The 27499-nt window shown below is 38.0% G+C and overlaps 1 protein-coding gene across 4 annotated transcripts in view; it reads right to left on the bottom strand.

Annotated features, from left to right (window-relative positions):
* The window catches only part of LOC126253317 (tyrosine-protein phosphatase 10D), a 340420-nt gene that overhangs the window by 96526 nt on the left and 216395 nt on the right, over nt 1-27499 (bottom strand). For all 4 annotated transcript variants that reach the window (XM_049954568.1, XM_049954570.1, XM_049954569.1 and 1 more), the window contains exons 8-12: nt 14301-14491; nt 7572-7675; nt 4454-4622; nt 3845-3967; nt 1181-1318 (exon numbers count right to left, since the gene is read on the bottom strand). In XM_049954568.1, the coding sequence (XP_049810525.1) occupies nt 1181-1318; nt 3845-3967; nt 4454-4622; nt 7572-7675; nt 14301-14491 (725 nt within the window). The remainder of the gene's footprint in view (nt 1-1180; nt 1319-3844; nt 3968-4453; nt 4623-7571; nt 7676-14300; nt 14492-27499) is intronic.

Below are 27499 nucleotides of genomic sequence, written 5' to 3'. Positions count from 1 at the left end.
CTGATACTAGGAATAATTTCGAATCTTGTACTGGTTAAAATTATCTCAGCTGTTTCACTAAAAGAGTTTCGTATGGTTTTGTATATGATTTATTATATTTCAGGCTAAAATGTATAAAAAGAAATTAATTTGTTACAATCCGTATGTACAGCTAAAATTACTCTTCTTCTAGAAATATTTGAAATTATGAAATATCTGGAATACTTAAAATTCCAATTATTATTCACTCAATCTGATGCTTATTATTAAATTTATTTCTAGATTCATTTACAAAATAATGACATAACTTGCTGAAGATTTTTCTTTTGTTAACAAAGTTTGTAAACTCTTTTGTTTTGAAAACTCTTTGGAATATGGTTAGTACCACGGAAAATAGTAGCAGTAGTAGTAGTGGGCATGCCTCTGATGGAAATGGATGCTTTTTATATCTGGCACTAGCAATGTAATTTGTGGTGTTATAGAAGTGGAAATTGTAAAGATGGTGTGACAAAAAATAAAATTCAAGAATAAGACAGGCAAATCTCCAAACATTATTATGTCAACTAGAACCCACAATGTTAAAGACACTTCAGCCTCAAGAACCTACCTGTGGAGGGAGAAACGGTCAGAGGTCAAAAAGTGTGTGTGTGTGTGGGGGGGGGGGGGGAGAGGACATAGAGAGAGAGAGAGAGAGAGAGAGAGAGAGAGAGAGAGAGAGGAGGGAGGGAGGGAGGGAGGGAGGGAGGACATGGCCAGGGGGAGAGAGAGAGAGAGAGAGAGAGAGAGAGAGAGAGAGAGAGAGAGAGGACATAGTCAGAGAGAGAGAGGGGGGGGGGGAGAACATGGTCAGAGAGACAAAGAGGAGGACATGGTCAGAACGAGGGAAGCGAGGGCAATGGACAGAAGGGAGGGGAATGGGTAAGAGGCAGGTGGAAGATGGACAAGGGTAGTGGACAGACGGAACAGGAAGGGGGTGAGGGGACAGAGATGATCAGGGAGATGGAGGAGAGGAGGAAGAAATGGGCAGAGACATGAGGAGGAAGAGAGAGACAAAGACATAAGGGGAGGCTGAGATGGATAGAGAAATGGAGAGGAGAAGATGGACAGAGAGGGGGAGAGGAGGAAATGTGGGCAATATATGCACTATACGTCTGCACAGGGGAAGCTGCAGGTAAAAGGCTATATTTCAATAAATACTTACACACAGCCTGAAAGTATTCATGTGGCTCGCTTCGTAGACCATGACTGATAGCAAATACTTTCACTTCATAGCCTGCTCCAGGGTACAGGTCCTCCAGCAGAACATATGACAGAGTTGTTACTTTTGTCACACTTTGTCCTGTTAAAAAACAAAACAAACACAATTCATCAATAAAAGTTGCAGGCCACTGTGTGTGAAATGCTTTACAACTACAAGAATGCTGCTTTTTATAGAATTCTCCGTTCATTGCCATCCAAACATTTCGCCTGATTCTGATCAATACTGAAATATGAATCAAGGGAACATGGTCATCACTGACTGTATTTTTTTCAAGTATTTTGGCTTGTAATAACACAAAAACTTTAATAAACACTTGAATGAGACCTTCATCAAGTAATTAATACAAAAATTATACGTTGCTTTTATCTACAGAGGTAACTGTCACAACTCCATTGGCAGATGTATGGTCTTCCCTCTGCCAGGAATCGTTCATTCAGCAACAATATCAGTACAATGACAAATAGCTACAGTTTCCTTTGCTGCCATCAGCATAGATGCTTCATTGACTTCTGTTAGGGCATTATGTGAGCATTGATAATACCTCTCCAATTTAACAGGTTCAGGTGGGATACCCATTATAGCACAGAATATCTGGGCTGCTTTTCTACCCTTCCAAATACACCCCATGGCATAGCAAGGGGAATATACCATTTCATAAAATTTGTACATGTTACAGGAGATGTCATTGTACTCTTAGTAGTTTTGCATACTTGGCATTCCACTACAATTTTGCTAGATTGGCTTCTTCTTTTACTTGTGTCCTCACTAAACATAAACATTTTTTCACTGTTACAGGATTTACATACAGCAGTAGACAAAAGCAATCGTGAAAGCTAGCACTAGTTTAATTAAAATACAACTATTATTTTTATTATTTACAATGTCAACATTCTTGTTCATCTTTGCTAAGACATTTTAACTTGCATTTTGAAGCACTGCCTGGTCGACTTTTAGGTCTAATCTCTCTTTGCTGTGGTGTACTAATTTATTCATTTGTAATACCATTTCCAACATAGTTTTTGCATATTGCAATGGAAATTGCTGAAATATGCCTAAAACAATCATAACAACAAGGTTACAATGCAAATGCATTGGGAAAACAAGCAAATTAAAGTAAAATGCTAGTATCGACAGAAAGATCAACTGCAATATATCCCTCCTTGCTGTAGAGTCTATACGTTCTTCAAAGATACTAAGAAAAAGAGTTGCTATGGAAATATCAGCACCAAAATTGAATAGTGGGACTTTTAGGTAAGGCTTTGTGTTTGACAGTAGCATAACATCTAGGCCTTTAAAAAACATGTACTGTATCTGCTATGAAAAGGCATCTAAGCACAAAAATGGTGAGGTAATACAAATGAAGTATATATCTTTACAATCAGGATTGATCACAGAATTTTATTTGTTTATTTTAAGCAAAATTTTCATTTTTGAGTCCTCATGATGTCCAGCTTCCTTTAAATGAGATTACAGAGTGCTGTGATATTTGGGGAGATTAGACAAAAGATAAGGACAACTTTGAATTGGAATCCCCCTGCCCTAAAGCCAGACAGACTGGGCTCAAAAGGATTAATGTAAGTTCCACAAGGTCACACTCTCCTTTTCAGAAAGGAATCAAACATAAGATTTAAAAATAAATAAATTAAATTAAAAAGATTTACAAGAACAAATGGTGAAGGATGGGCTGCCATCAGATCAAATGCGCGTCGGATGTGGCCTGTGGTATGTGCATCCCCGACTTCAATTGTGAGAGTCTTTTTGTTGTGCCTATCTGTGATTCAGCATCTCTGCTACATGGTGAGCAGCAACTTTCCTTCTCATAATTGTTACATTCCATCCTGGACTGACCACTGTTTGATCCCTGGCTTCAAGGGTTGTTATTCTTTCATGTGTCCCTCTTTGTCAGTACTACTTTTCTTTGTATTTGTTTTCTACTGTCTACATAATAGTAATTATCTTAAGTCTTCATTCATAGCCTCTCTTTGATTTGTTTAAGGTCTCTAAAATCCATCAACAAACAGTTTTTACATGCTTCCATAGTGATACTTGGTACAACAGCATTTTAACAGTGTGGGCCTAATAGACTGCAGTCCAATATTTCAACTGATAGGAATGCAACAACAATCTAAATATGAGTTCTCCAAACCCAAAAATAATTAACATATATCTTTAGTTAAAGATTTAAAACAAAGTTTGTGACTGGTTGCTGGTTTTAAGTTAAATTTCCTCTGTACTGTAAATGGCCGTCTAGCTAAACATATCTGTGTTTAGACGTCTTTTCAAAGCAGATGCAGTGCATGTTTTTAAAGGCCTAGCTGTCATACTACTGTCAAATGATTGACAATATATACTCACAGGAACTTTGTACAGCAATTATATATTTTCTATCAAAATATTCTATCATTAAATATTCCTGCTGCTATCAAGACAAGTAAAAACTAGATTAATCAAACAGTAATAAGACAAAATGTATATTTAGACATTTTTGTATTGCAATAATAAAAATTTAGTTTTATTGAGGCTGCAAACAGAATCAGGAGACATATTCTACCACAAATAGGTTCCAGTTTTGCAAAAGCATTTCTTTTAACTTCTAAGACATACCTGTGTCATTCCTCTTGTATATCACTTCAAACTTGTCCTGGCGAGTCTGAACATCACATTTCCAAGTAATGTTCAAACCTTTCTCCATGGGCAGCAGGTCTTTAATGATGGGTGCGGAGGGTCCTGTCAATTTTTATTGTAAACATTGTAAATAAATGCAGCTAAATCCACAACACATTTTCAATACTAAGATCAGATGATGAAATTAGGTATTTTCAACTTGCTGTATATTTACTTATCTATCTGTTACTGATTGCGAGTATGGAAGTAAGGTCCTGGGAATATTCTATATTTTTAAATTGCAGGTAAAACTGGCTGTTTCTCTCATTTCTAACATGTCATACAATGGCCTTGGAATGGGATGTTTAACTACTGCCTTACACATAAAATTACTAATGCAAACTGTCATGAATCACTTGTTCCAACTCTAAAAATGGGTGTTGTGTATAAAATAAAAATTGGTTTCTTATATGATACAAGTCAAAAACCATGGACATGCAACCATAAGTTTGAAGGTAAGTTACTGTTACACATCAGCTTCATGAAAAATATTTTCACTCAAAAGAGTTGTAGCTCAGTAAACCATAGCAAATTCTTGTACATACTTACTAGTGGCAGCATAGATGCTGGTTCCATTGCTTTCTAACTGATTAGAGACTGCTTGCACTGTGATGGAATAGTTTCGACCGGGAAGTAGAGACTCCACCACTACATGAGGTTTGTCAACATACAGCCAATTAGTGTCCCCCTGAACAGTCTCCACCTCGTGATAACTTATCTGTGGTCACATCAAAAGGGAAAAATAGTATGTTAGACACGGACCAATAGTTCACAATTTTAATTTCACATGTAAAAAAATCTGTTTTCACATATTTTGAATTGGCAGTTGGAAAAACAATATCAGATGTTGCTTTAAAACATTGTAATGCAGTTATTCTGAATTAACATGTGGGACTACTATGAACTGTTTATTCATTTCCAAAGGTCTATATTTGCCAATATGTTATATGTACAAATATGACTGATGTATGAACAGAAGTATAAACTCCCCTGAGTTTGCATTGTGTCCACCATTTGGCGTACGGGTGCAGTGCCTGGACAAAATGGCAACAAAGCAAGAAAAGAGTTATTCTGTGTTGGAATACGCAAAATATTTATCTATTAAAACAGCGCAGCATGCATTCAGAAGGAATTATGGAAAGGAACTGCCATACACAGAGAGCACTGTGCATTGTTATTGACAAATCATGGACACGGGTTGTCTCGGTAAACAAAAAGATACCAGTTGACCAAGTGTGTCAGACGGAACCATGTAAAGGGAGAGCACACTCAAGTAGCAGTTGTTCATAGTCCATCTCACGACCAACATTCCCATTCTCCAGGCTTAAATTATATTAAACACTTTTTGGTTCATGAATGTATGAAACAAGATGTCAAGGTTATTTTTACTGTGAAATGGTACGTACTGGTTCTGACACTTAGTTCAATTTTGCACTTTCTTGTAGATATTTAGTATTTAAAAAATGCTTAATTTAATATTTTTTATATTGTTTACATCAGGAAATATGATGATGGGCAAAACCCAAAACATGCATTTGCAATAAATGCACCAAGAAACAACTAGTACCTGTTTGTTTGTGACTACTCAGCTTTTCCAAAATCCAATCAATTATTTCACAGGTTTTTATTACTCAGCACTTTACTTACTACACTAAGGCTGAGTGAAGGATATTATACGTCATTTTCTTCTCTCTCTCTTTGCTGAACTAAGGCTAGTTGTTAGTAGAACTCTTCATAACTGAGTAAATCTGCTAAGAGACTATTGCCAGTATGCCCGATGGCTTAAAGGTATTACATATTATCCTTATAACACCTTTCTGTGACATGAATATTTTCTTCCTCAACGACGTGGTGTCCTGAAATATGATACCACAAGACACTGGTGAACCTAGAATATCAAGTGTCATTTATAGATTTCTCCTTGTACATTATTTCTAGCACTGTTGTCAGGCCCCATGGAGTATGGAATTTGTTGTACTGTGCTTTGAAAGAAGCAGGTGAAAAGTACACACTGTGAACATAATGCTTTAAATGCCAATATACTGAACATAAATGATGTTACAACCAGTAGCATCACTACAAAAAGATAGTACCATCAATCACATATAACTGACAATAGCCAATAATCACTTGACATAACTGGAAACCAAAGAAAATTTTGTTAAATAACCTTACTCAGCAAACAAGATTTCTTATTTAGAAACATGTATACATCAACATTTTCTGGCAACACTGTCAGCAAGTTATGTTGAGGACAGGGACCTATGAGACCTTACTGAATATGATGTCATGTGTGAACACATCAAAGCCACACTTGCCAAATAACCGTGGCAATGGTAAGACACCATATTGAGGACAGGACTGTTAGCCTTGAAAGCACTGTATATTTAGCGTATGAAGATGCAGATATGCAAATACAGTACCTTAAACAGAAGACAGATGAATTTAACAGCTGCAGGAAATGGAATGATTGGATATGTCTCACAAAAACTCTCCTAGAGAATGGAATGTTGGGATATCACCTTACAAGAACACTGCTACATAGGAGCCAACTGCACTACAAGAGTTTCCTAAGGAAGACTAAATGTAAGAGCAAACCATTGAAATTTCCCATTATTCCAGCTCATGTGCTTTTCATTTTAATAAAAAATGCTACACTTTACTATCATCTCAAAAATAAAGAAAAAAATGCCAATTTCACTGCAGCTTATATTATTCCAATAAATTTACTTGTAATTTTTAAATGTTAAAGCAACGGCATACCTATAAAAAGTTGGTAACAAGTAATGAAAAAATGAGTTATTTTTCAAAAATAATCTCAGACAGGTAATCCACAAGTTGAGTAGGGAGGGTAGGGGGTGGGAGGTTGAAGGGGAGGGGGTGGTAATGATGGTCAATAAGAAAGTTAACTGTAAAAGCTAACTGCATGGTTGTTCTCCAAAATAAGTCATCATATCATAATTCTATATAATGAGACCACCCACGGAAAAGCATAAGCATTGAGTAGTTGACAGGCATACACAAAAGACAGAAGCTTTCAGAGTTACTCTATCCCTCCAAGGATAACACCTAAGGCCAGCAAGTTTCTTTCTATTGTGTGAATGTATCGACAGCTCAACATTTCTGCTTTTCGGCGAGTGCTCTACTTTAATGCAAAAGTATTTACATTCTACAAAAATTTGTCTACAACATAGTTCTTTATAGATTTTGGCACAGTTAAGTTTTCACAAATTTTTTGGACAGGCTTTACTTACTCCATTTGCTGATGATCAAACACTTGTAAATTAAACCTGTCTTTTCCTCTAAAAACGGTCTTAAGAACATGGTAATCTCATGTGAGAAAGTACTAAGTTTCCAATACAACTCAAAAACACTATGTGAAAGGAAGCCAACTGTCCAACCGAGTGTATTATGCATTGGTTCATATGACAAACATGAACAAGCAGGTTACAACATGACGTTGATTATTCTAGTGTTGGACATCTGCTCAGACATAATATACAACTGCATGAGCATTCATCACAACTGCTTTACTTTCTTTGAGTAGATATAATAATTGGCATTAAATGGGAAACTGTTTTATACAAGACCTTAAATTGAAAAATGTTTGCAGCGATTAAAACAGAATTCCATTTTCCATGGCAGGTGACACTGCTCTAAGAATTACCTTGTAATTATCCTGAAAACTTGAGTTATCTGGTGTCCATGTAATTGACACAAGACCAGTACTCTCATCAGTAACTGCTTGTACATCCAGGACTGGCAGAGGCTCTGCAAAAAAATTATTTAAGAAAATAAATAACTACACAAATCACACACCTCAGTAACCTAATTTTAACTCTTCTTCAGCATAGCTTCAACCCTCTGGTATTAAGAACTGCACTTGAACTGCAAGCCTGTACTCATAATTGGTTACCTTTAAATTTAGCATGCTAGCAACATAATCCACAACAGCACTTCAGAACATTTTGAACTTTGTTATCAACATCAATATAATGAAATGTCTTGAAATATGTCTGCTTGTGTCTGTATGTGTGGATGGATATGTGTGTGTGTGCGAGTGTATACCTGTCCTTTTTTCCCCCTAAGGTAAGTCTTTCCGCTCCCGGGATTGGAATGACTCCTTACCCTCTCCCTTAAAACCCACATCCTTTCGTCTTTCCCTCTCCTTCCCTCTTTCCTGATGAGGCAACAGTTTGTTGCGAAAGCTTGAATTTTGTGTGTATATTTGTGTTTGTTTGTGTGTCTATCGACCTGCCAGCGCTTTTGTTTGGTAAGTCTCATCATCATTCTTTTTAGATCAATATAATGAAAGATTGTTAATACTTCCATTAGCAATTATTGAAGAGCTTCCTCAACATTGTGAACTTTTCATGAAGGAATTATTTTAAGACTGCTTCTTTTGTCTAAAATCAATACTGTTCAACATTGGATAGTCCAATCCAAAAGTTAGTGGCAGCATAGTCTTCTGCAGACAGCATTCTATTGTGTAACCAGAAACCATAAAAATGGAATATAGCCAATTTTTTCGTGAGTAATGGATGCCGGAACCGAAATACTGTCACATTATAACCATCAAAATCTGAAAGCAGGGTCATCAGTGTAATAAAAGACTTACCACTGAAATCACGTTTATTGCAAACAGCAACATACAGCCACGTTTATTGCAAACAGCAACATACAGCCATAACGGAACCGAACTCTGGATGGATAGTGCAGCTATTATACAAGCATAGAATATTCCTGAATATAGATAAACTAAAATATAAGAAATTTGGAGGACCTTTGAGTAATGATAAATACTTTATAACAAATAACTGCTCATAGTTATGTTTGGACTGGTGGCCAGTAAGTGGCCCTAACCGCTACACCACATTGTATGCAGCGCAGCTTGCGGCATAACTCCCTCTCCTTGAATAAAAGCAACTTGTTCTTTCAGAAGTTCTTATTGGGGCCAAATACAGCACCCTTGATCGAGATCTTGTTAATGGTCCTATGCATGACAATTCTGGTGGATCTTTGTGTCCTTGTCATGTTGTCGCCTTCAGTTTCCTTGAACAAGAATCTCCCATCATCAATCTGCATCCCAAGACCATAGTAGCATTTTATATGGATGACACAAACGGTGCCCCTGCACTTTTACCTTCTTAATAGAAAGTCATAATCCTCTACTTTGTATGTGACATTCAAAAAAAGTGACAAAGAATATGATTTGGCCCGAAGTAGCATTTTAGCAACTTTTCTAAAGGACCCGCTTTCCAAACAGGTTTAACATCCACATAGTCTCTTGGGCTGTACCTCACTGGCCAGAGCTTGGTGTTACAGTGCTCTCGGTCTTTTGGCTCAGTGTCCATGGCCCATAACTGAACCAGCTGTTTTGATTCTTCGGTTCTTGTGATGAAGTGTTTCACTTACTCACCTTGAGTATTGTCCGGACAAAATGGGAATAGTGTATCCACTGTTCTTTCGGCCTCAAGACCATGGAGCAGGAAGAATTGTGTGAAGACCACAGTGTCTTGCTCGACTCTGCTGCATACAAGTGACACAAGGGGCAGTACTGTATCCCAATCACACTGTCTGATGTCAGCATACACAGAGAGCACATCAGTCAATGTCTCACTGAAGTATTTTGTGAAGCTAATTGTCTGCGAGTGGTAGGCAGTTGTTATTCTGTGGTTGATTCTGCAATTTACACTAAACTGCTATGAGATGAAGCAGACATCTGGATGGACTTTAATAACTTTCAGATGTCCTGACCACACTTTTTATTATTTCCAAACTTGCCTTACGCATTTTGACATTCCACCATTTTCAAAGGTTATAAAATAAAACGAAAACTGGTATCAAAATGTACGAAAATATGTTACATTTCACCATTGTTTAGAGACATAGTATAGTAAGTAGAATATGGTTGTTTAGCTTTTCAGTGTTGTGTCAGTCACAGAAAATTCTCCAATAGATACATTGTATCTCGTCAACATTCTTAAGCCAGAGAGAAGTGTGAACAGCTATCAAGGAACTAATTAGAAACACCTCCTTAAGACAAGGAAAGATCTTCCCTGCTATTTGTTTTAGAAAAAATTGGCATCTCCCTGCAGAAATTCTTAAAAGGTATGTGCATGGGTACAGAAGTCCTTTATGAATCACCAGTAGTATGAGCACACATCGAGAAAATTTCTCACTTCATAACTGTGCTGAGGAGTCTGAAAGCCTGTGACTGCTGTTTTTCTCTTTTGATCGTCACAAATCCATCACCATTCACAAGATACCCCAAGATTCTTATTTCTTGGACAGTGAAGAGGCACTTCTTCTGATTCCAGCAGAGGGCTGTAGTCTGAATACAGTTCAGCACAGTTGTCACATAACTTTGATGTTCTTCAAATGTCTTAAAAACGTGGCAAAAACCATCCAGTTAGAAAAGACATGCTATCCATTTAAAGTGTCGAAGTAAGTTGTCCACCGTATGTTTCAAAGTGGCTGCAGCATTATACAGTCAAGACAGCGTAACTTTAAACTTATATAAGCCATCAAGAGTTATGAAAGCAGTATTTTCCTGGAACAGCCTCACCGATCTCAAACTGCCAGTAGCCTGTCTGTGTGTCCATAGTTGAGAAATACTTGCTCCTTTCAAGCATTATAGGGTATCTTCAATGCCCAGCAATGGGTGGACAGCTTTTTTCATGATTTTATTCAGTCATCTGTAACCGACACAGAAACATGATGTGCCACCCTCCTTCATAAGGGCTTTTTGAAGATTCAGTGATGCCACCTTGCAGCATCTTCTCCACTTCCTCTCAGACAATCCGTTGTTCAGTTGGGCCAGATCCTATTGTTAGTTTCGTAGATGTCTGATGTAATGGAGCACACATCTGCGACGGTGGCACTAAGCTGTCCTTCCTCCGCTTTGGCTGTCACTATGCTTATACCTTTTGGGACAGATTGTGGCTGTTCATGACAGTTAGTGGTCTCTTTCACCACCTAAAATAATTATGATAATTGTTGGCACGTATATTTATTTTGAGAGTGTGAGTAGCTTTTTGAAACTGGCAAAAGCTACACAGTTTATCTGAATATCTCAACTGATAAATGGAGCTCATCTACGTGATTAATGGCAGGGCAACAATGTCTTCAACAACTCCCCAAAGAAATTTTGTTACGTGTGCTTATTGGAGTGGCTTCCTCATTCTTGTGCTCTGATCTTTCACAGTCTATGACTGCTTGTGAAGCCACACCAAATCCCATCCCAGAATAATATTATGACTACATTCTGCTAAAATGGCAAATCTGAAGGGCTCAGTCCTGTCATTGATAGTTATTCTTGCAATACCTGTTGCCATTGGCTGGACATATTTTCCACCAGTGACTTTCAGCACAATAATTTTCCTATCACGGAACATAGCCTTTTTAGGTGACAATGAAAAACATTCAAATTTACAGAAAGAAAAGCCCTTGAATCAATTAGTGCCTGGACAAGTCTGTCATCAGTGGTGACGTAAGTGAGATTTTCTGGTATCTTCATAACCAAGATTCATGGACGATTTTCACCTGTGGTGACCTCACTTCCACAGATGGTTGTCTTGCTTAGTTCTCCTGAAATTGGAGGCTAAGTGAGCAGTTGGTACATTTGCACAGTGATGGGGAACAGGTACAGTGTGTTAGGGAACAACCTTGTCCAGGGTATAGCAATGGTCTTTCCCCCCCCCCCCCCCCCTCCCTCTTTCAGCAGTAGCATACAATGTATCCATGGCATCCACAATGGAAACACGCCAGAGTGTGTTGTCCTCTGTCCTCCAAATGTGGGGTGTTATACTTGGCAGAGGACTTGGTTGTGCTGGTGTTGATTGGATGCTGCATTGCCATTTGACAGCTGAGGCATTACATTGAGTAGGTTGCATTCATCCTTCCTGGCACATTCGACTGAAGACAGAACCTGGTACTAAAGGTTGACACACTTCATTTTCTAAATTATCTATAAACTCCTGAAGCATCAGATCAACACTGATGGCTGCAACCTCTTGCTTACTCAGTCCGATACTTCCGGTTGCCATAAAATGCTGTATCCCTCCTCTCTCCCTACCTAGAGTAGGAGAGAGGTGAGGTGGTGGTGGTGGTCATCCACAGCTGCTACTGGACTACATTTGGAATTCAGTCACACTTCCTTTGTTTCATTTTTCAGTTGCATTTTGAACTGGCAACCTTCAGCTTGTGACACTAACTGCTACGCCACACTGTATGCACCACAGCCTGTGGCACTATTTAGCCTGATTTTCTATGTGTAATAACAGAGGTTTCTATAAGAACAATGCAACCAGTTTCATAAGATCATTGGTCTATCTATGTCTAAGACTGCAATTTATATCTTAATTTCAGGTCTGTCTTTTACCATGGAGCCCTTATCTAATACGATTTCTCTTGATCACACTTTTTCAGAAATCTGATCTCATAATTACAATATTTTTCTGATTATATTAAATTTATCAACATTCTACATTTGTACATAATTAAAGTTAGGTAAAAAAAAGCCTGCAAGACAGCAATAATAATTACCTATAATAAAAGTAAGTATGGTGCATCAGTGCATGCTGCAATCCTGTGGGAGTTATATGGCGTGCTAGCCCTTCATCCCCCATCGTGAAGAAGGTTTTGGTTTGGAACAGTAGGGGTTGAGTTTGAAGTGTCAAAAGTGGGCATTGCACCAGCTGACTTCTTAAGGGAGTGTGACAGTGGCCAAGACTCTACAGAATGCTCCACTAGAATGTTGTCGAGTATTCCAGAACATTCAAGAATGTTCTGAAATGTCCCGTTACCCTATGTGGTGGGGATACTTTCCAGCTCAGAAAGTTATATACAATCACAACAGATCAAGGAAAAGTCAAAGGTATAGGAATTTAAATAAATTTAAATGAAAGTGAATTGCTTATGTTGGTGAACAGTGTATTAAGTGAAATTTTAATGTGTTGAGAATGTAAACATTTAATGGGATGCTGAAATATAAATAAGTGGGAGATCTTGCCATCAGCGAATTGAAAAGAAATGAAACAGATGACAAGGGAGGAGCACGTTTAGCTTCAAAAGAAAGAAAACTTATAAAGTGACAGAAAACAAATGAACAACAAGATGAAATACGAGAAGAGGATCAAGTGAAACACACTGCAAGCAGACAGAGAGAAACTTCTAAAGAAACAAGGTTACGAAATGAAGTAGAATTACAATGACTGAAATCTGTGAAAGACAATGACTGCAAGCATGTAAACAATACATTAGCGTTCGACACAGTCAGTTCAGCAGTGACAAGAAATTCAGTAGAGAAACATCAGAAATGTGTTACACGAGTGAAAAAATTCAATTAGCACTCCTGGAAGTGCCTCCATCAGAATTATTTCATTATATGACTGAAGAAACTCAGGAACAGAAACATTTTCTGCAAAACTTGAAATTGTACAATGCTTGAATTCAAATAACATCATTTGGTGCTAAATCCATGAGCAGTGAAGAAAATCAATTCAATCCCATGTTGTGATTAAAGAAAAATTCTATGATAGAGTGGGATCTTTGTTAGTACTGCCAAACAAATCCTATAAATTTTCCAAGTGTATTTAATTGATGTCGAACAAACGGAAGTCCAGCAATGTTGCGCAAACATAAGTGGACCAAGAGGGGAAATCATTGAAGAACTGAAGAGGGATTTTACACAGGTACAATCAATTGGATGGCATATTCAGAACAGCGCGGAACCAAAAGATATCCGATGAATATAAAGTTGTGATTCAAGTTGACAAAAGACCAGTTGGAGAACACAAACATTGATTCAATGCACATCAGGTCAATGAAATTGCCAATGTAATTGTGAACAGTTAGTATACAAATTGTGATAATAATTACACTCAATAGAGAAGAGCACAATGATGACATCTCACAGAAACACGTCATTCTTACTATGTGTTTCAACATTTATGAACTTTTTAAATGTTCTCCATGTTCTACAAAGAAACTAATAAGTGAGTGACAGAGTACTTTATTTTAAATTAGCATATTACTGAATACTCATGTTGATTTAAGATTACTTTAGAGTATTTCGAGCATTCAAGATTAATTCTGTATGTGATCTTTTTCAATTTTTTTTTTCCAAGTTCATATTTACAATGTTCTCAAGTGACTTTGAATGTTCTCAGCAAACAAATGAAAATAATGACCAAGTGAAGCAGGTCTTTTTCAGCTAGTATAAAATACATCTGATTGTACTTTTTGGCATGAGAAAGTTCTAATACTGTCACAGGAGTGTCATGTAGTAACAATGCTCACAGTAACAAAAATCTTCAAATTAATATGCAGCATGAAACAACCTGAATTAAGCGGCACTATTATTTCAGTGTATGAGAAAAAGATGACTACTCACTTAACGTGACATTTCCTGTAACAGGCCAGCTGGTGACCTTTCCAGAAACAGTTTTTATTACCACCTGGTATGTGTGACCTGGCTCCAGATTTTCCTTGAACTCCCAAACAGTTGGCTCCCCTCTATTTACAGATACAGGTGTGGGTCTTCGAAGTCCTGCTGCTATTAACACCTGGTATTTATCAAATTCACTGTGTGGAAAAAGTGAGAAAGAAATCAGCACATATGTACAACAACAACTAGAAATAGTGTTACACACACACACACACACACACACACACACGGGGGGGGGGGGCAGTAAAACACGAAGAATACACAGCACTTCAGCAGTGCCTTGCATGCCACCCTGGTCTACTCAGTTGTCTACTGCCATGCACTGCTGGCTGGGGAGCTGGTTATTCTTCGTGCTTTCCTGTTCCTGTTAATCCATATCAGTAAAACAAATAATACACTACACTAATTTCAGACTGCTTCATCGAAAGGGCATGTAAAATTCTGCTTTAAAAGTAATTTTGTTTGCAACGGGAAGCAAACCAACACCTTCCACTGACAGAGGGCATCACATGAAATACATAATGAGCAGGATTCATTTCGAGGCTAGCTCCAGCTACACATTGCAAAAGCAAAGTAGCAAATATCTGTCAAAATACCAGATAAACTGTGCACGACAACTCTTACGAGATGTTCACTGTCCAGTATAACGTTCTATTAGTCAAAAATTCTTCAAATGACTCCCATATTTGTGAAGATACTCTATATGATTGTATCTTCGTTAATAGCTACCAATGTAGTACAGTGTCAAATGCCTTCCTAAAGTCCAGGAAGATAGAAACCACCTGTTTGCATAAATCTGCTATTTATAAGGTATTTTGTGTGAAATAAGGTGATCTGTGTTTCACTCTTATTCTTGCTTATTTACATATATTTCTATTAAATTACAATGCAGCTGTAGCCTCCCACTAAAAGTGTTCATGTGCAAAAAAAGAGTATGCTGAAAAGTACTGCCTCCGAATTTTTTATGCGAATACAGAATTTTAAGTAAAACAGTAGTGTTTCGAGAATTTCCATGTAAATTTTAGAATCACTGAGAGAGCCTATTTACTGCACGTCGCCTGTCTGTGTGCAGGTCCGAAGTGTAAGAATACTGTAGACACAGCGGTCGAACAGCACCGATAAGTGTTTGCCAGTCGCGCCATGGAAGTTTAATGAAAGAACATGGCAGACTCAAGGAACTTCTGTGTTATTCCATATAACTTTGACTATTGTAGTGAAAAAAAGAAGAACAGTTGAAGTATTGTAAAACAGACTTGGAGAGGATAAGATGTGTATTCAGATTCAGAATGAGTATGAATTTAGTTTTTAAGCCAACTTTCTCTTATGTGTATATGAACTTTGTTTCTAACCTTTGGATATGTGAGGAGACTTACTTGACAGCATTTGTTTATGTGGAAAATGAGATTTGTAAAAGTTTTGCAGTTTGAATATACATTGTTAAGTGAAGAAAAAGAAACATGTATGTCTGCTTATTTTTTTATAAGTAGAAATAATCTTGAGAAATTCCTATTCCTAGCAAATATACTTCAGAGTAGAAGAGAAAAGGAGGCTGCAGCAGCAAGATAACCAGCAAGGAAAGTCGGCTGACAATCTCAAGTAAGTCGTATCATTAAAGAAGTGGGAGTTTACACACATACTTCACGACTTTAAGTTGTCCAAAGCATTAGAACATGGCAACCAGTGTGAAAGGACAGAAGAAAACAGGAATTTTGAGACAAAAACGAGATAAGAAGATATCATGTGTTGCCATAGCGACTGAGCATAATGAGACAAAAGAATCATCCCAATAAGTTGAATTAAGCCCAAAGTTTCCAATGGAGAAAATTTATGAATGTAAAAAAGGAGAAGATGTAAGAACGTCACAACATTAAAAACTGGAGAGAAGATCTCGACGTATTTTACTAAGAAGGGATACGCCTAGAACGATACAACTAAGATGGTCTGGTGTACGGAGTATACAGCTCTCGCACGCATCGCGGGGATGCAGACGTCGCCGGCACCAGCTACTGTTCACCGATGCTGACCTGCCGTCACATCCGCTCACCTACGTTGGGAGAAGTCTACGCCAGGTGAGCGCAAAAACAAACTTTAGTACCTTAGCAAGAAGTGATACAAACTATTCAGTGAAATTTGTTAGTGTAGTTATTACACTTAAAGTTAATTTTTAAATACACACAAGGTCTAAAGCGTGTAAAAATATGGATAACAAACATCAAGTTGGGGAAACTTCAGAACCAGTCATGGCTATGAAAATTGGTAAAGAAGGGCCAGATTGGTCAGAGTTGGTGAATGTAATAAAAACTCAATTAAGTGAAGCCTTAAATGCTCAGAGCCTGCAGTTAAATGCTAAATTAGATGCTTAGAGTGGAACTTTAAACCTTAAATTGGATGTTCAGAATGAAATGTTAGGATTGTCAAGTGCCAAGGTAGATTCACAAAGTAAACAATTCAGTAATCTCTGTGAAGGCATGGGAGATCTGAAGACTGAAATCGATGCTTTAAATACTAAAGTGGAGAATTTTAAGATAGATTTAAAGAATGAATTGACTAGTTCCCTGCACATTCATGTAAATCAAATGTTCACTGACCTTAGTAGTAAACAGAATGATAATTTCCAAGGGTTATCAGAAAAGTTAGTATTTGAGATTGAGGACAGATGCAATAATGTAGAACCAGAAATCAATGAAAAATTAGGATCTTTCAAAAATGTGAATAACATTAAATTTAACGCTGTAAAGCTGGAACTGAGTACTTTAAAATAAAGTGTAGATAAGCAGAGCAAGTTAATGACTGTCATTCAATCGCAAGTTACAGGTGTAAGTACACGAGTGGATAATGTAGAAAGAAGCTTTGAAGAGATAATAACAAACTCTGATATCACAAATGTAAGCAGATTGGAAGAACAAGTTGAAGAAATTATAGAAAGAAACGTTACCAAGAGAATATCATCTGGGAACGTGTAACCCATGGCTTCTTCCGAACTTACTGGTACCAGGAAGGGCATAAACGAACTCGGGAGAGAATTCAAACTTAACCAGTAACAAGTAGAAAAATGAGTAACTTCACATAATGTGGTGTTAACCAGTGAAGTAGTTAATGATTTTAATGGGGGCTCATTTGGGGTTATTAAGAAAATTCCGTAAATTTAAGCCCGATGGAGAGGTACATCTGACACATTTTTTGAAAAGATTTTACCAAGCTTCACTGAAAAATTGGGAAGATTCTAAAAAGATTGAATTTGCTGTGGATTACCTACTAGGAGAAGCCTCTGAATGGGGAACAGTAAATAGTGAGAACTTTTCCTCTTGGGAAGATTTTCAAAAAAAATTTAAAGAGAAGTATTGGTCTGCAAGTACCCAGAAGTTAATATCAGATTTGTGGGACCCAAAATATTACAATAATATTTGGGGCACAATGAGTAAGTATTTCGATTGGCATCTAACCTGTGCAAAAGTGCTTAGATAAGCTGATGGAGGAAGAAGGATTAGTGCGGATTTTAACACTTTGCCGTCAGCACGTCTCGTACAAATTTATTCGCTTCGTGCCGGCAGCGCTAATTTGGATAACTTGGCTTGTCGCCGACCATTTGTCACCTTTCCGTTGATTTTCCGGAAATCCTCCATTTTGCAGTATCGTTCTACAAACTCGAATTTTCTTTTAAGTAACTTCTCTGCAAGTTCTACTCTGTTATAATAATTATCCATGTAGAGGTGATGAGAATTTCCATAAGAAGGTGTCAATAGTTCCATCATTGTTTTTGCTAAAAGTTGTCCAGTGCCAGAATATATCCCGTACTCAAATCACACAGGATCCGAATGAGTATGCCATATTTCGTGATTTTCGACGAATTGTAAACTTTAAAATTTAACTGTCCATGCCATGGTATCATTCCTTCATCAATTGAGATGTTTTGACTTAGATTAAACATTTCTTTAAACTTTTTGGAAAAATAATCAATTACAAATTGCACTTTGAAAAGCCAGTCAGCGTTATTTGGTATATTGTTGTTGTCAGAAAAATGTAAAAATGATAATATTTGCCTGAATCGATTGCAGGACATCATTTTGTGAAATATCGGTGTGTCTATCAATGGATTCGTTGACCAGTAATCATCAATCCTTGCTTTTTTTAAAATTCCCATAAGGATAGCAAGCTCAAACCATTTCTAAGTTCGGGTCCCGTAACGTCGACAAATTTGGCATTTTTTTTATTGAGTTTCCTTCTATTGCAATTTTGACTGTAATACTTGTTGGTTTCATTGCTAATATATTTAAATAGATCGTTCCCAATATATAATTCTATGATATCCACGACACTCTGTGTATCTTTGGGAACACTATGTGTGGACCCGGGAGCCTTCAGTAAATCATAGTCTGTCTTCTTCGTTTGATTCATCCAAATCAGTTGGCAACCGTAGCATTCGCTGAATTCTTCTTGGATGTATTTCACTATCTTCCGACGATTCCACTTCACTTTCATTTTTTTTACATCCAATGTCTTCTTCCCAATCGTCCAAGTCGTCCGGAACGTCAGACAAGACGACCGCACATACATCATAAACAATCGTATTGTCTCTTTCGTCCGCCATGATGGAAGTGCACAAGTACTTATATAAACAAAAAAGTTGTTGACATGTGTAACTTATTGTTACCTAAACAAAACACAAACAGAATGAAAAAGTTACTAAAGTGCTGTAATCGGCCATTGAGCGATACTATACACATGACACCATTGTGGTGTTGCTGGCTGTTGACCGCTATTTTGCGCACGACATCACTGTGGTGTCGCTGGTCAGCAAAGTGTTAATTAGACAATTTACCTTATATGCGAGGAAAGATATCTTATGCAGTGGGTGGAACACTGTAGAAGAGTTGTTGTCCTCTGTAAACATACTTGATGCCTTAAATAAGGAAAGCAACGAAAACTTGCACCAAAGTGAAAATCTGAACTACAAAAGGAATAGTGGCAATAATGTCAAAAAAATTAGGCAAACCTAGCAAGAGTACACCAATGCAACAGGAAAAACGATAAAGACAATTATCAGAAGAAGCATTCGCCTTCAAATTTAGGTCCAGTAACTTCCCAGGAACTTGCACTGAGTAACGATAGAGCACAAAATGGATATGTGATATCTTGTTTCGGTAACCAGTCTTTAATTAGTAATAATGAGGAAAACGCGATGCGATCTAGATCCAGGGCCGGGGCCCCTGTCATGGAGATACATTAGGAGGCCTTGTTCCATATAAGTATGTTAACTTTACCCACCAAATACCCACAAAGGATTGATTACTACTTGAAGAACTGAGTTTAGATGTCAATAACCCACAACCTATAATAGCAGGGACAGTGGAAACTTTGGAGGTTAACATATTTGTAAATTCAGGGAGTGAGATATCACTCATCTCCAATGCATTCTTTAATTCATTACAGGCTAAACAGCACTTACCTCTATTGCCACTAACGGGACTTTACGTAGTTGGGATAACACGAATGAAGTGTAAAATTGTGAGGTATGAAACTCAAGTTAACTGTTGCTTTAGAGATATATTATTTCGACAAACACTATTAATAGTAGAAAATATTAAGAGATGTATTATTTGGTTTAGATTGGTCATTAGAATGTAAAGTCATCTTAAACTTTGACAAGAGTCTTCTTTGTTTTGGTAAAGGGGAAAGTAGATAGTGGACAGCGTTGGCGACAGATAACTGTATTGGAAAACAAACAACTGAGTGTAAGTGTCTGCGAGTAACAGCTACAGCAAAACTGTCACCAAAGATCGATAATGTAAATCAAGTAACACATCGAACTGACATAAAAGACAAAGTTAACGAGCCCCTAATATTAACCAATAAAAAAAAGCAAGATTTATATAAAATTTTAATGGGGTATAAAGTAGTATTTTCCAATCGTCCAGGTAATATCAGCGACTATATTTGTAAATTTAAAATCAAAGATGACACTCCATTCTTCTGTAAGCCGTATCCAATACCGGTAATTTGATGGAAGCAGTTAGGGATGAAAGTGATTGATAATAATATTATAGAACGAAGTTCTAGCATTATGAATAATCCATTGGTCATGGTAAAGAAAGCTACAGGCGGTGTATGATTAGTATTAGACGTTCATACACTGAATCGGCATATAGAGACAGAGAGAGAGACCGACCAATTAATATTGACGAATTGTTATCCAAATTTGAAAAGGCAAGATTCTTTAGCACTATGGACCTGACTACGGGATATTGGCAAATAAAATTACACCCAGAATCCAAAAACTATACAGCATTTTTGTTGGATAGTAAATGATATCATTTCAATGTATTGCCATTCGGACTTAATATCTCTGTGTCCGTATTCATGTGTGTGTTACATGAAGCACTAGGGAGAGAGTTACTGAAGGATTTGATAATATATGTAGACGATACAATGATAATATCAGCTTCTTGGGAAGAACATTCTTTTAAAGAAAAAAGGCGTTATGGTGAAACTGTCTAAATCGTACTTTGTGTGCCAAGAACCTAAGTTCTTAGGTCATATTACAGGGGTACAAGGAAATAGACTGGACCCTGAATGCATCAAAGCTATCAAAGAATGTCCACAGCCTATAAATGTAAGACAGTTAAAAAGATTTATAACGATGGCCGGCTACTATCGTTGGTATATATAATGGCAAGAACTAAATGACCTGAGAATTTTATGTTTATTAAGGAAGGGAGTGTCATGGAGTTGGGATCAAGGTGCCAATGACACTTTTGAAACCATCAAAAGTGCACTTGTTGAATCACCCATTTTACATCATCCAGTTATGGTTCATTCTGAATCTGCTTAGTGTATTCATCTCTTGGTCTCCCTCTACGATTCTTACCCTCCACACTGCCCTCCAGTACTAAATCGGTGATCCCTTGATGCCTCAGAACATGTCCTACCAATCAATTCCTTCTTCTAGTCAAGTTGTGCCACAAACTCCTCTTCTCCCCAACTCTATTCAATACCTCCTCATTAGTTACATGATCTACCCATCTAATCTTCAGCATTCTTCTGTAGCACCACATTTCGAAAGCTTCTATTCTCTTCTTGTCTAAATTATTTATCGTCCATGTTTCACTTCCATACATAGCTACACTCCATACAAATACTTTCAGAAACGACTTCCTGACACTTAAATCTATACTCGATGTTAACAAATTACTCTTCTTCAGAAACGCTTTCCTTGCCATTGCCAGTCTACATTTTATATCCTCTCTACTTCAACCATCATCAGTTATTTTGCTCCCCAAATAGCAAAACTCTTTTACTACTTTAAGTGTCTCATTTCCTAATCTAATTCCCTCAGCATCACCCGACTTAATTCAACTACATTCCATTATCCTCCTTTTGCTTTTGTTGATGTTCATCTTATATCCTCCTTTCAAGACACTGTCCATTCCGTTCAACTGCTCTTCCAAGTACTTTGCAGTCTCTGACAGAATTACAATGTCATCGGTGAACCTCAAAGTTGTTATTTCTTCTCCATGGATTTTAAAACTTACTCCGAACTTTTCTTTTGTATCCATTACTGCTTGTTCAATATACAGATTGAATAACATCGGGACAGGCTACAACCCTGTCTCACTCCCTTCCCAACCACTGCTTCCCTTTCATGTCCCTCGACTCTTATAACTGCCATCTGGTTCTGTACAAATTGTAAATAGCCTTTCGCTCCCTGTATTTTACCCCTGCCAACTTCAGAATTTGAAAGAGAGTATTCCAGTCAAAATTGTCACAAGCTTTCTCTAAGTCTACAAATGCTAGAAATGTAGGTTTGCCTTTCCTTAATCTTTCTTCTAAGATAAGTCGTAGGGGCAGTATTGCCTCACGTGTTCCAACATTTCTACGGAATCCAAACTGATCTTCCCCGAGGTTGGCTTCTACCAGTTTTTCCATTCGCCTGTAAAGAATTCATGTTAGTATTTTGCAGCTGTGACTTATTAAACTGATAGTTCGGTAATTTTCACATCTGTCAACACCGGCTTTCATTGGGATTGGAATTATTATATTCTTCTTGAGGTCTGAGGGAATTTCGCCTGTCTCATACATCTTGCTCACCAGACGGTAGAGTTTTGTCAGGACTGGCTCTCCCAAGGCTGTCAGTAGTTCTAATGAAATGTTGTCTATTCCCGGGGCCTTGTTTCGACTTACTTCTTTCAGTGCTCTGTCAAACTCTTCACGCAGTATCATATCTCCCATTTCATCTTCATCTACATCCTCTTCCATTTCCATAATATTGTCCTCAAGAACATCGCCCCTGTATAGACCCTCTATATACTCCATCCACCTTTCTGCTTTCAATTTTTTTGCTTAGAACTGGGTTTCCATCTGAGCTCTTGATATTCATGCAAGTGGTTCTCTTTTCTCCAAAGGTCTCTTTAATTTTCCTGTAGGCAGTATCTATCTTACCCCTAGTGAGATAAGCCTCTACATCCTTACATTTGTCCTCTAGCCATTCCTGCTTAGCCATTTTGCACTTTCTGTCGATCTCATTTTTGAGACGTTTGTATTCCTTTTTGCCTGCTTCATTTACTGCATTTTCGTATTTTCTCCTTTCATCAATTAAATTCAGTATCTCTTCTGTTACCCAAGGATTTCTACTAGCCCTCGTCTTTTTACCTACTTGATCCTCTGCTGCCTTCACTATTTCATCCCTCAAAGTTACCCATTCTTCTTCTACTGTATTTCTTTCCCCCATTCCTGTCAATTGTTCCCTTATGCTCTCCCTGAAACTCTGTACAACCTCTGGTTCTTTCAGTTTATCCAGGTCCCATCTCCTTAAATTCCCACCATTTTGCAGTTTCTTCAGTTTTAATATACAGTTCATAACCAATAGATTGTGGTCAGAGTTCACATCTGCCCCTGGAAATGTCTTACAATTTAAAACCTGGTTCCTAAATATCTGTCTTACCATTATATAATCTACCTGAAACCTTCCAGTATCTCCAGGGTTCTTCCATGTACACAACCTTCTTTTATGATTCTTGAACCAAGTGTTAGCTATGATTAAGTTATGCTCTGTGCAAAATTCTACCAGGCGGCTTCCTCTTTCATTTCTTAGCCCCAAACCATATTCACCTACTACGTTTCCTTCTCTTCCTTTTCCTACTGTCGAATTCCAGTCACCCGTGACTATTAAATTTTTGTCTCCCTTCACTACCTGAATAATTTCTTTTATCTCATTATACATTTCATCAATTTCTTCATCATGTGCAGACCTAGCTGGCATATAAACTTGTACAACTGTAGTAGGCGTGGGCTTCGTGTCTATCTTGGCCACAATAATGAGTTCACTATGCTGTTTATAGTAGCTTACCCGCACACCTATTTTCCTATTCATTATTAAAGCTACTCCTGCATTACCCCTATTTGATTTTGTATTTATAACCCTGTATTCACCTGACCAAAAGTCTTGTTCCTCCTGCCACCGAACTTCACTAATTCCCACTATATCTAACTTTAACCTATCCATTTCCCTTTTTAAATTTTCTAACCTACCTGCCCGATTAAGGGATCTGACATTCCATGCTCCGATTCATAGAATGCCAGTTTTCTTTCTCCTGATAACGACATCCTCTTGAGTAGTCCCCGCCCGGAGATCCAAATGGGGGACAATTACCCAATATATTACCCAAGAGGACGCCATCATCATTTAATCATACAGTAAAGCTGCATGCCCTCGGAAAAAATTACGGCTGTAGTTTCCCCTTGCTTTCAGCCATTCGCAGTACCAGCACAGCAAGGCCATTTTGGTTAGTGTTACAGGGCCAGATCAGTCAATCATCCAGACTGTTGCCCCTGCAACTACTGAAAAGGCTGCTGCCCCTCTTCAGGAACCACACATTTGTCTGGCCTCTCAACAGATACCCCTCCATTGTGGTTGCACCTACAGTACAGCTATCTGTATCGTTGAGGCATGCAAGCCTCCCCACCAACAGCAAGGTCCATGGTTCATGGGTGGCTGATTATAGTATTACTGCAGAACTTTTGCAAGGAAAGTGTGATCTGAATAATGTAGAACACCGAACCATAGCTTTTGCTAGCCACAGTCTAAATAAGCATGAATTAAATTACACGGCTACCAAAAAAGAACTATTAGCGATTGTGTGGAGTATTCAAAAATTTCAAGCACTAGTATGGGGATCACAAATCCACATTTATACAGACCATCAAGCTTTATCCTTTCTGAAGAGTAGTCTATTACTGCATATAATAGGTTAATGCAATGGATGCTTTTCCTATAAGAATAGGATATTAAGATACAATACGTAAAATGTTCTGAGAATATTGTACCCGATGCTTTGTCAATGTTACCCATAGCAATGCGAGGATTGAAATGCACGGAAGGACCCAGCGTTATTTGTGCCATCAATTTTATATCAGCAGAATATCTGAACATACACAGACACCTGTGTCTGTGTATGTGCAGATGGATATGTGTGTGTGTGCGCAAGTGTATACCTGTCCTTTTTCCCCCCTAAGGTAAGTCTTTCCGCTCCCAGGATTGGAATGACTCCTTACCCTCTCCCTTAATACCCACATCCTTTCGTCTTTCCCTCTCCTTCCCTCTTTCCTGACGAAGCAACCGTTTGTTGCGAAAGCTTGAATTTTGTGTGTATGTTTGTGTGTCTATCGACCTGCCAGCACTTTCGTTCGGTAAGTCACATCATCTTTGTTTTTAGATATATTTTTCCCATGTGGAATATTTCCCTAAAGCGCTGGCAGGTCGATAGACACACAAACATACACGGATCACCCTGTGGCTAAACATGCCTTGGTGCACGGCCAGCACATCTTGGCACAGTGTTATATATATAGTTATAATAAAGGGAAACATTCCACGTAGGAAAAATATATCTAAAAACATAGATGATGTGACTTACCAAATGAAAGTGCTGGCAGGTCGACAGACACACAAACAAACACACAAAATTCAAGCTTTCGCAACAAACTGTTGCCTCATCAGGAAAGAGGGAAGGAGAGGGAAAGACGAAAGGATGTGGGTTTTAAGGGAGAGGGTAAGGAGTCATTCCAATCCCGGGAGCGGAAAGACTTACCTTGGGGGAAAAAAGGACGGGTATACACTCACACACACACACACACATATCCATCCACACATATACAGACACAAGCAGACATATTTAAACATATATAAACAAAAGGACGGGTATACACTCGCGCACACACACACATATCCATCCACACATATACAGACACAAGCAGACATATTTAAAGTCTTTAAATATGTCTGCTTGTGTCTCTATATGTGTGGATGGATATGTGTGTGTGAGCGCGCGCGAGTGTATACCCGTCCTTTTTTCCCCCTAAGGTAAGTCTTTCCGTTCCCGGGATTGGAATGACTCCTTACCCCCTCCCTTAAAACCCACATCCTTTCGTCTTTCCCTCTCCTTCCCTCTTTCCTGATAAGGCAACAGTTTGTTGCAAAAGTTTGAATTTTGTGTGTATGTTTGTGTGTCTTTCGACCTGCCAGCACTTTCATTTGGTAAGTCACATCATCTTTGTTTTTAGATATATTTTTCCTACGTGGAATGTTTCCCTCTATTATAACTATATATAACTATATATAATTCAAGCTTTCCCTCTATTATAACTATATATAACTATATATAATTCAAGCTTTCGCAACAAACTGTTGCCTCATCAGGAAAGAGGGGAAGGAGAGGGAAAGACGAAAGGATGTGGGTTTTAAGGGAGAGGGTAAGGAGTCATTCCAATCCCGGGAGCGGAAAGACTTACCTTAGGGGGAAAAAAGGACAGGTATACACTCGCACACACGCACATATCCATCCACACATATTAATTTAAATATGTCTGCTTGTGTCTGTATATGTGTGGATGGATATGTGCGTGTGTGCGAGTGTATACCTGTCCTTTTTTCCCCCTAAGGTAAGTCTTTCCGCTCCCAGGATTGGAATGACTCCTTACCCTCTCCCTTAAAACCCACATCCTTTCGTCTTTCCCTCTCCTTCCCCTCTTTCCTGATGAGGCAACAGTTTGTTGCGAAAGCTTGAATTTTGTGTGTGTGTTTGTGTGTCTATCGACCTGCCAGCGCTTTCGTTCGGTAAGTCACATCATCTTTGTTTTTAGATATATTTTTCCTATGTGGAATGTTTCCCTCTATTATAACCATATATATATAAAGATGATGTGACTTACCAAATGAAAGTGCTGGCAGGTCGACAGACACACAAACATACACACAAAATTCAAGCTTTTGCAACAAACTGTTGCCTTATCAGGAAAGAGGGAAGGAGAGGGAAAGATGAAAGGATGTGGGTTTTAAGGGAGAAGGTAAGGAGTCATTCCAATCCCGGGAGCGGAAAGACCTACCTTAGGGGGAAAAAAGGACGGGTATACACTCGCACACACACACATATCCATCCACACATATACAGACACAAGCAGACATCTCACAAGCAGACATATTGGTCTTTAAATATGTCTGCTTGTGTCTGTATATGTGTGGATGGATATGTGAGTGTGTGCGAGTGTATACCCGTCCTTTTTTCCCCCTAAGGTAGGTCTTTCCGCTCCCGGGATTGGAATGACTCCTTACCTTCTCCCTTAAAACCCACATCCTTTCGTCTTTCCCTCTCCTTCCCTCTTTCCTGATGAGGCAACAGTTTGTTGCGAAAGCTTGAATTTTGTGTGTATGTTTGTGTTCGTTTGTGTGTCTGTCGACCTGCCAGCACTTTCATTTGGTAAGTCACATCATCTTTTTTTTTAGATATATTTTTCCTACGTGGAATGTTTCCCTCTATTATAACCATATATATATAGACTATGATGGTTCTACATCACACACACAAAAGAGGCATGAGCAAAGAAAAAGAATGCAAACAAGAGTGAAATTGATTGTGATAGTCATTTAAGAAAAGTCAGTATAATAAATAATCTAAAAATTGATGAATAGTAGGGTAGGATAGTAGGTCTTCAATTAGAGGTAGATATAGTATTTACTAAGAGTACAGAAGTGGAGAAGTAGAGGAGGATTCTAGGGATTACATTATAGATTAATATGTGAATGCGGAGTGTAGAGTAGATATGTAGCTTTAGCAGAAAATACTTAATAATAGTATACATAGAAACACAAACTA

This window comes from Schistocerca nitens, chromosome 4 (assembly GCF_023898315.1).
Source record: "Schistocerca nitens isolate TAMUIC-IGC-003100 chromosome 4, iqSchNite1.1, whole genome shotgun sequence".
NCBI classification, from domain to species: domain Eukaryota; kingdom Metazoa; phylum Arthropoda; class Insecta; order Orthoptera; family Acrididae; genus Schistocerca; species Schistocerca nitens.
The sequence above is the reverse complement of the archived record's forward strand: the minus strand, read 5'-3'. Positions and strand labels throughout refer to the sequence as shown.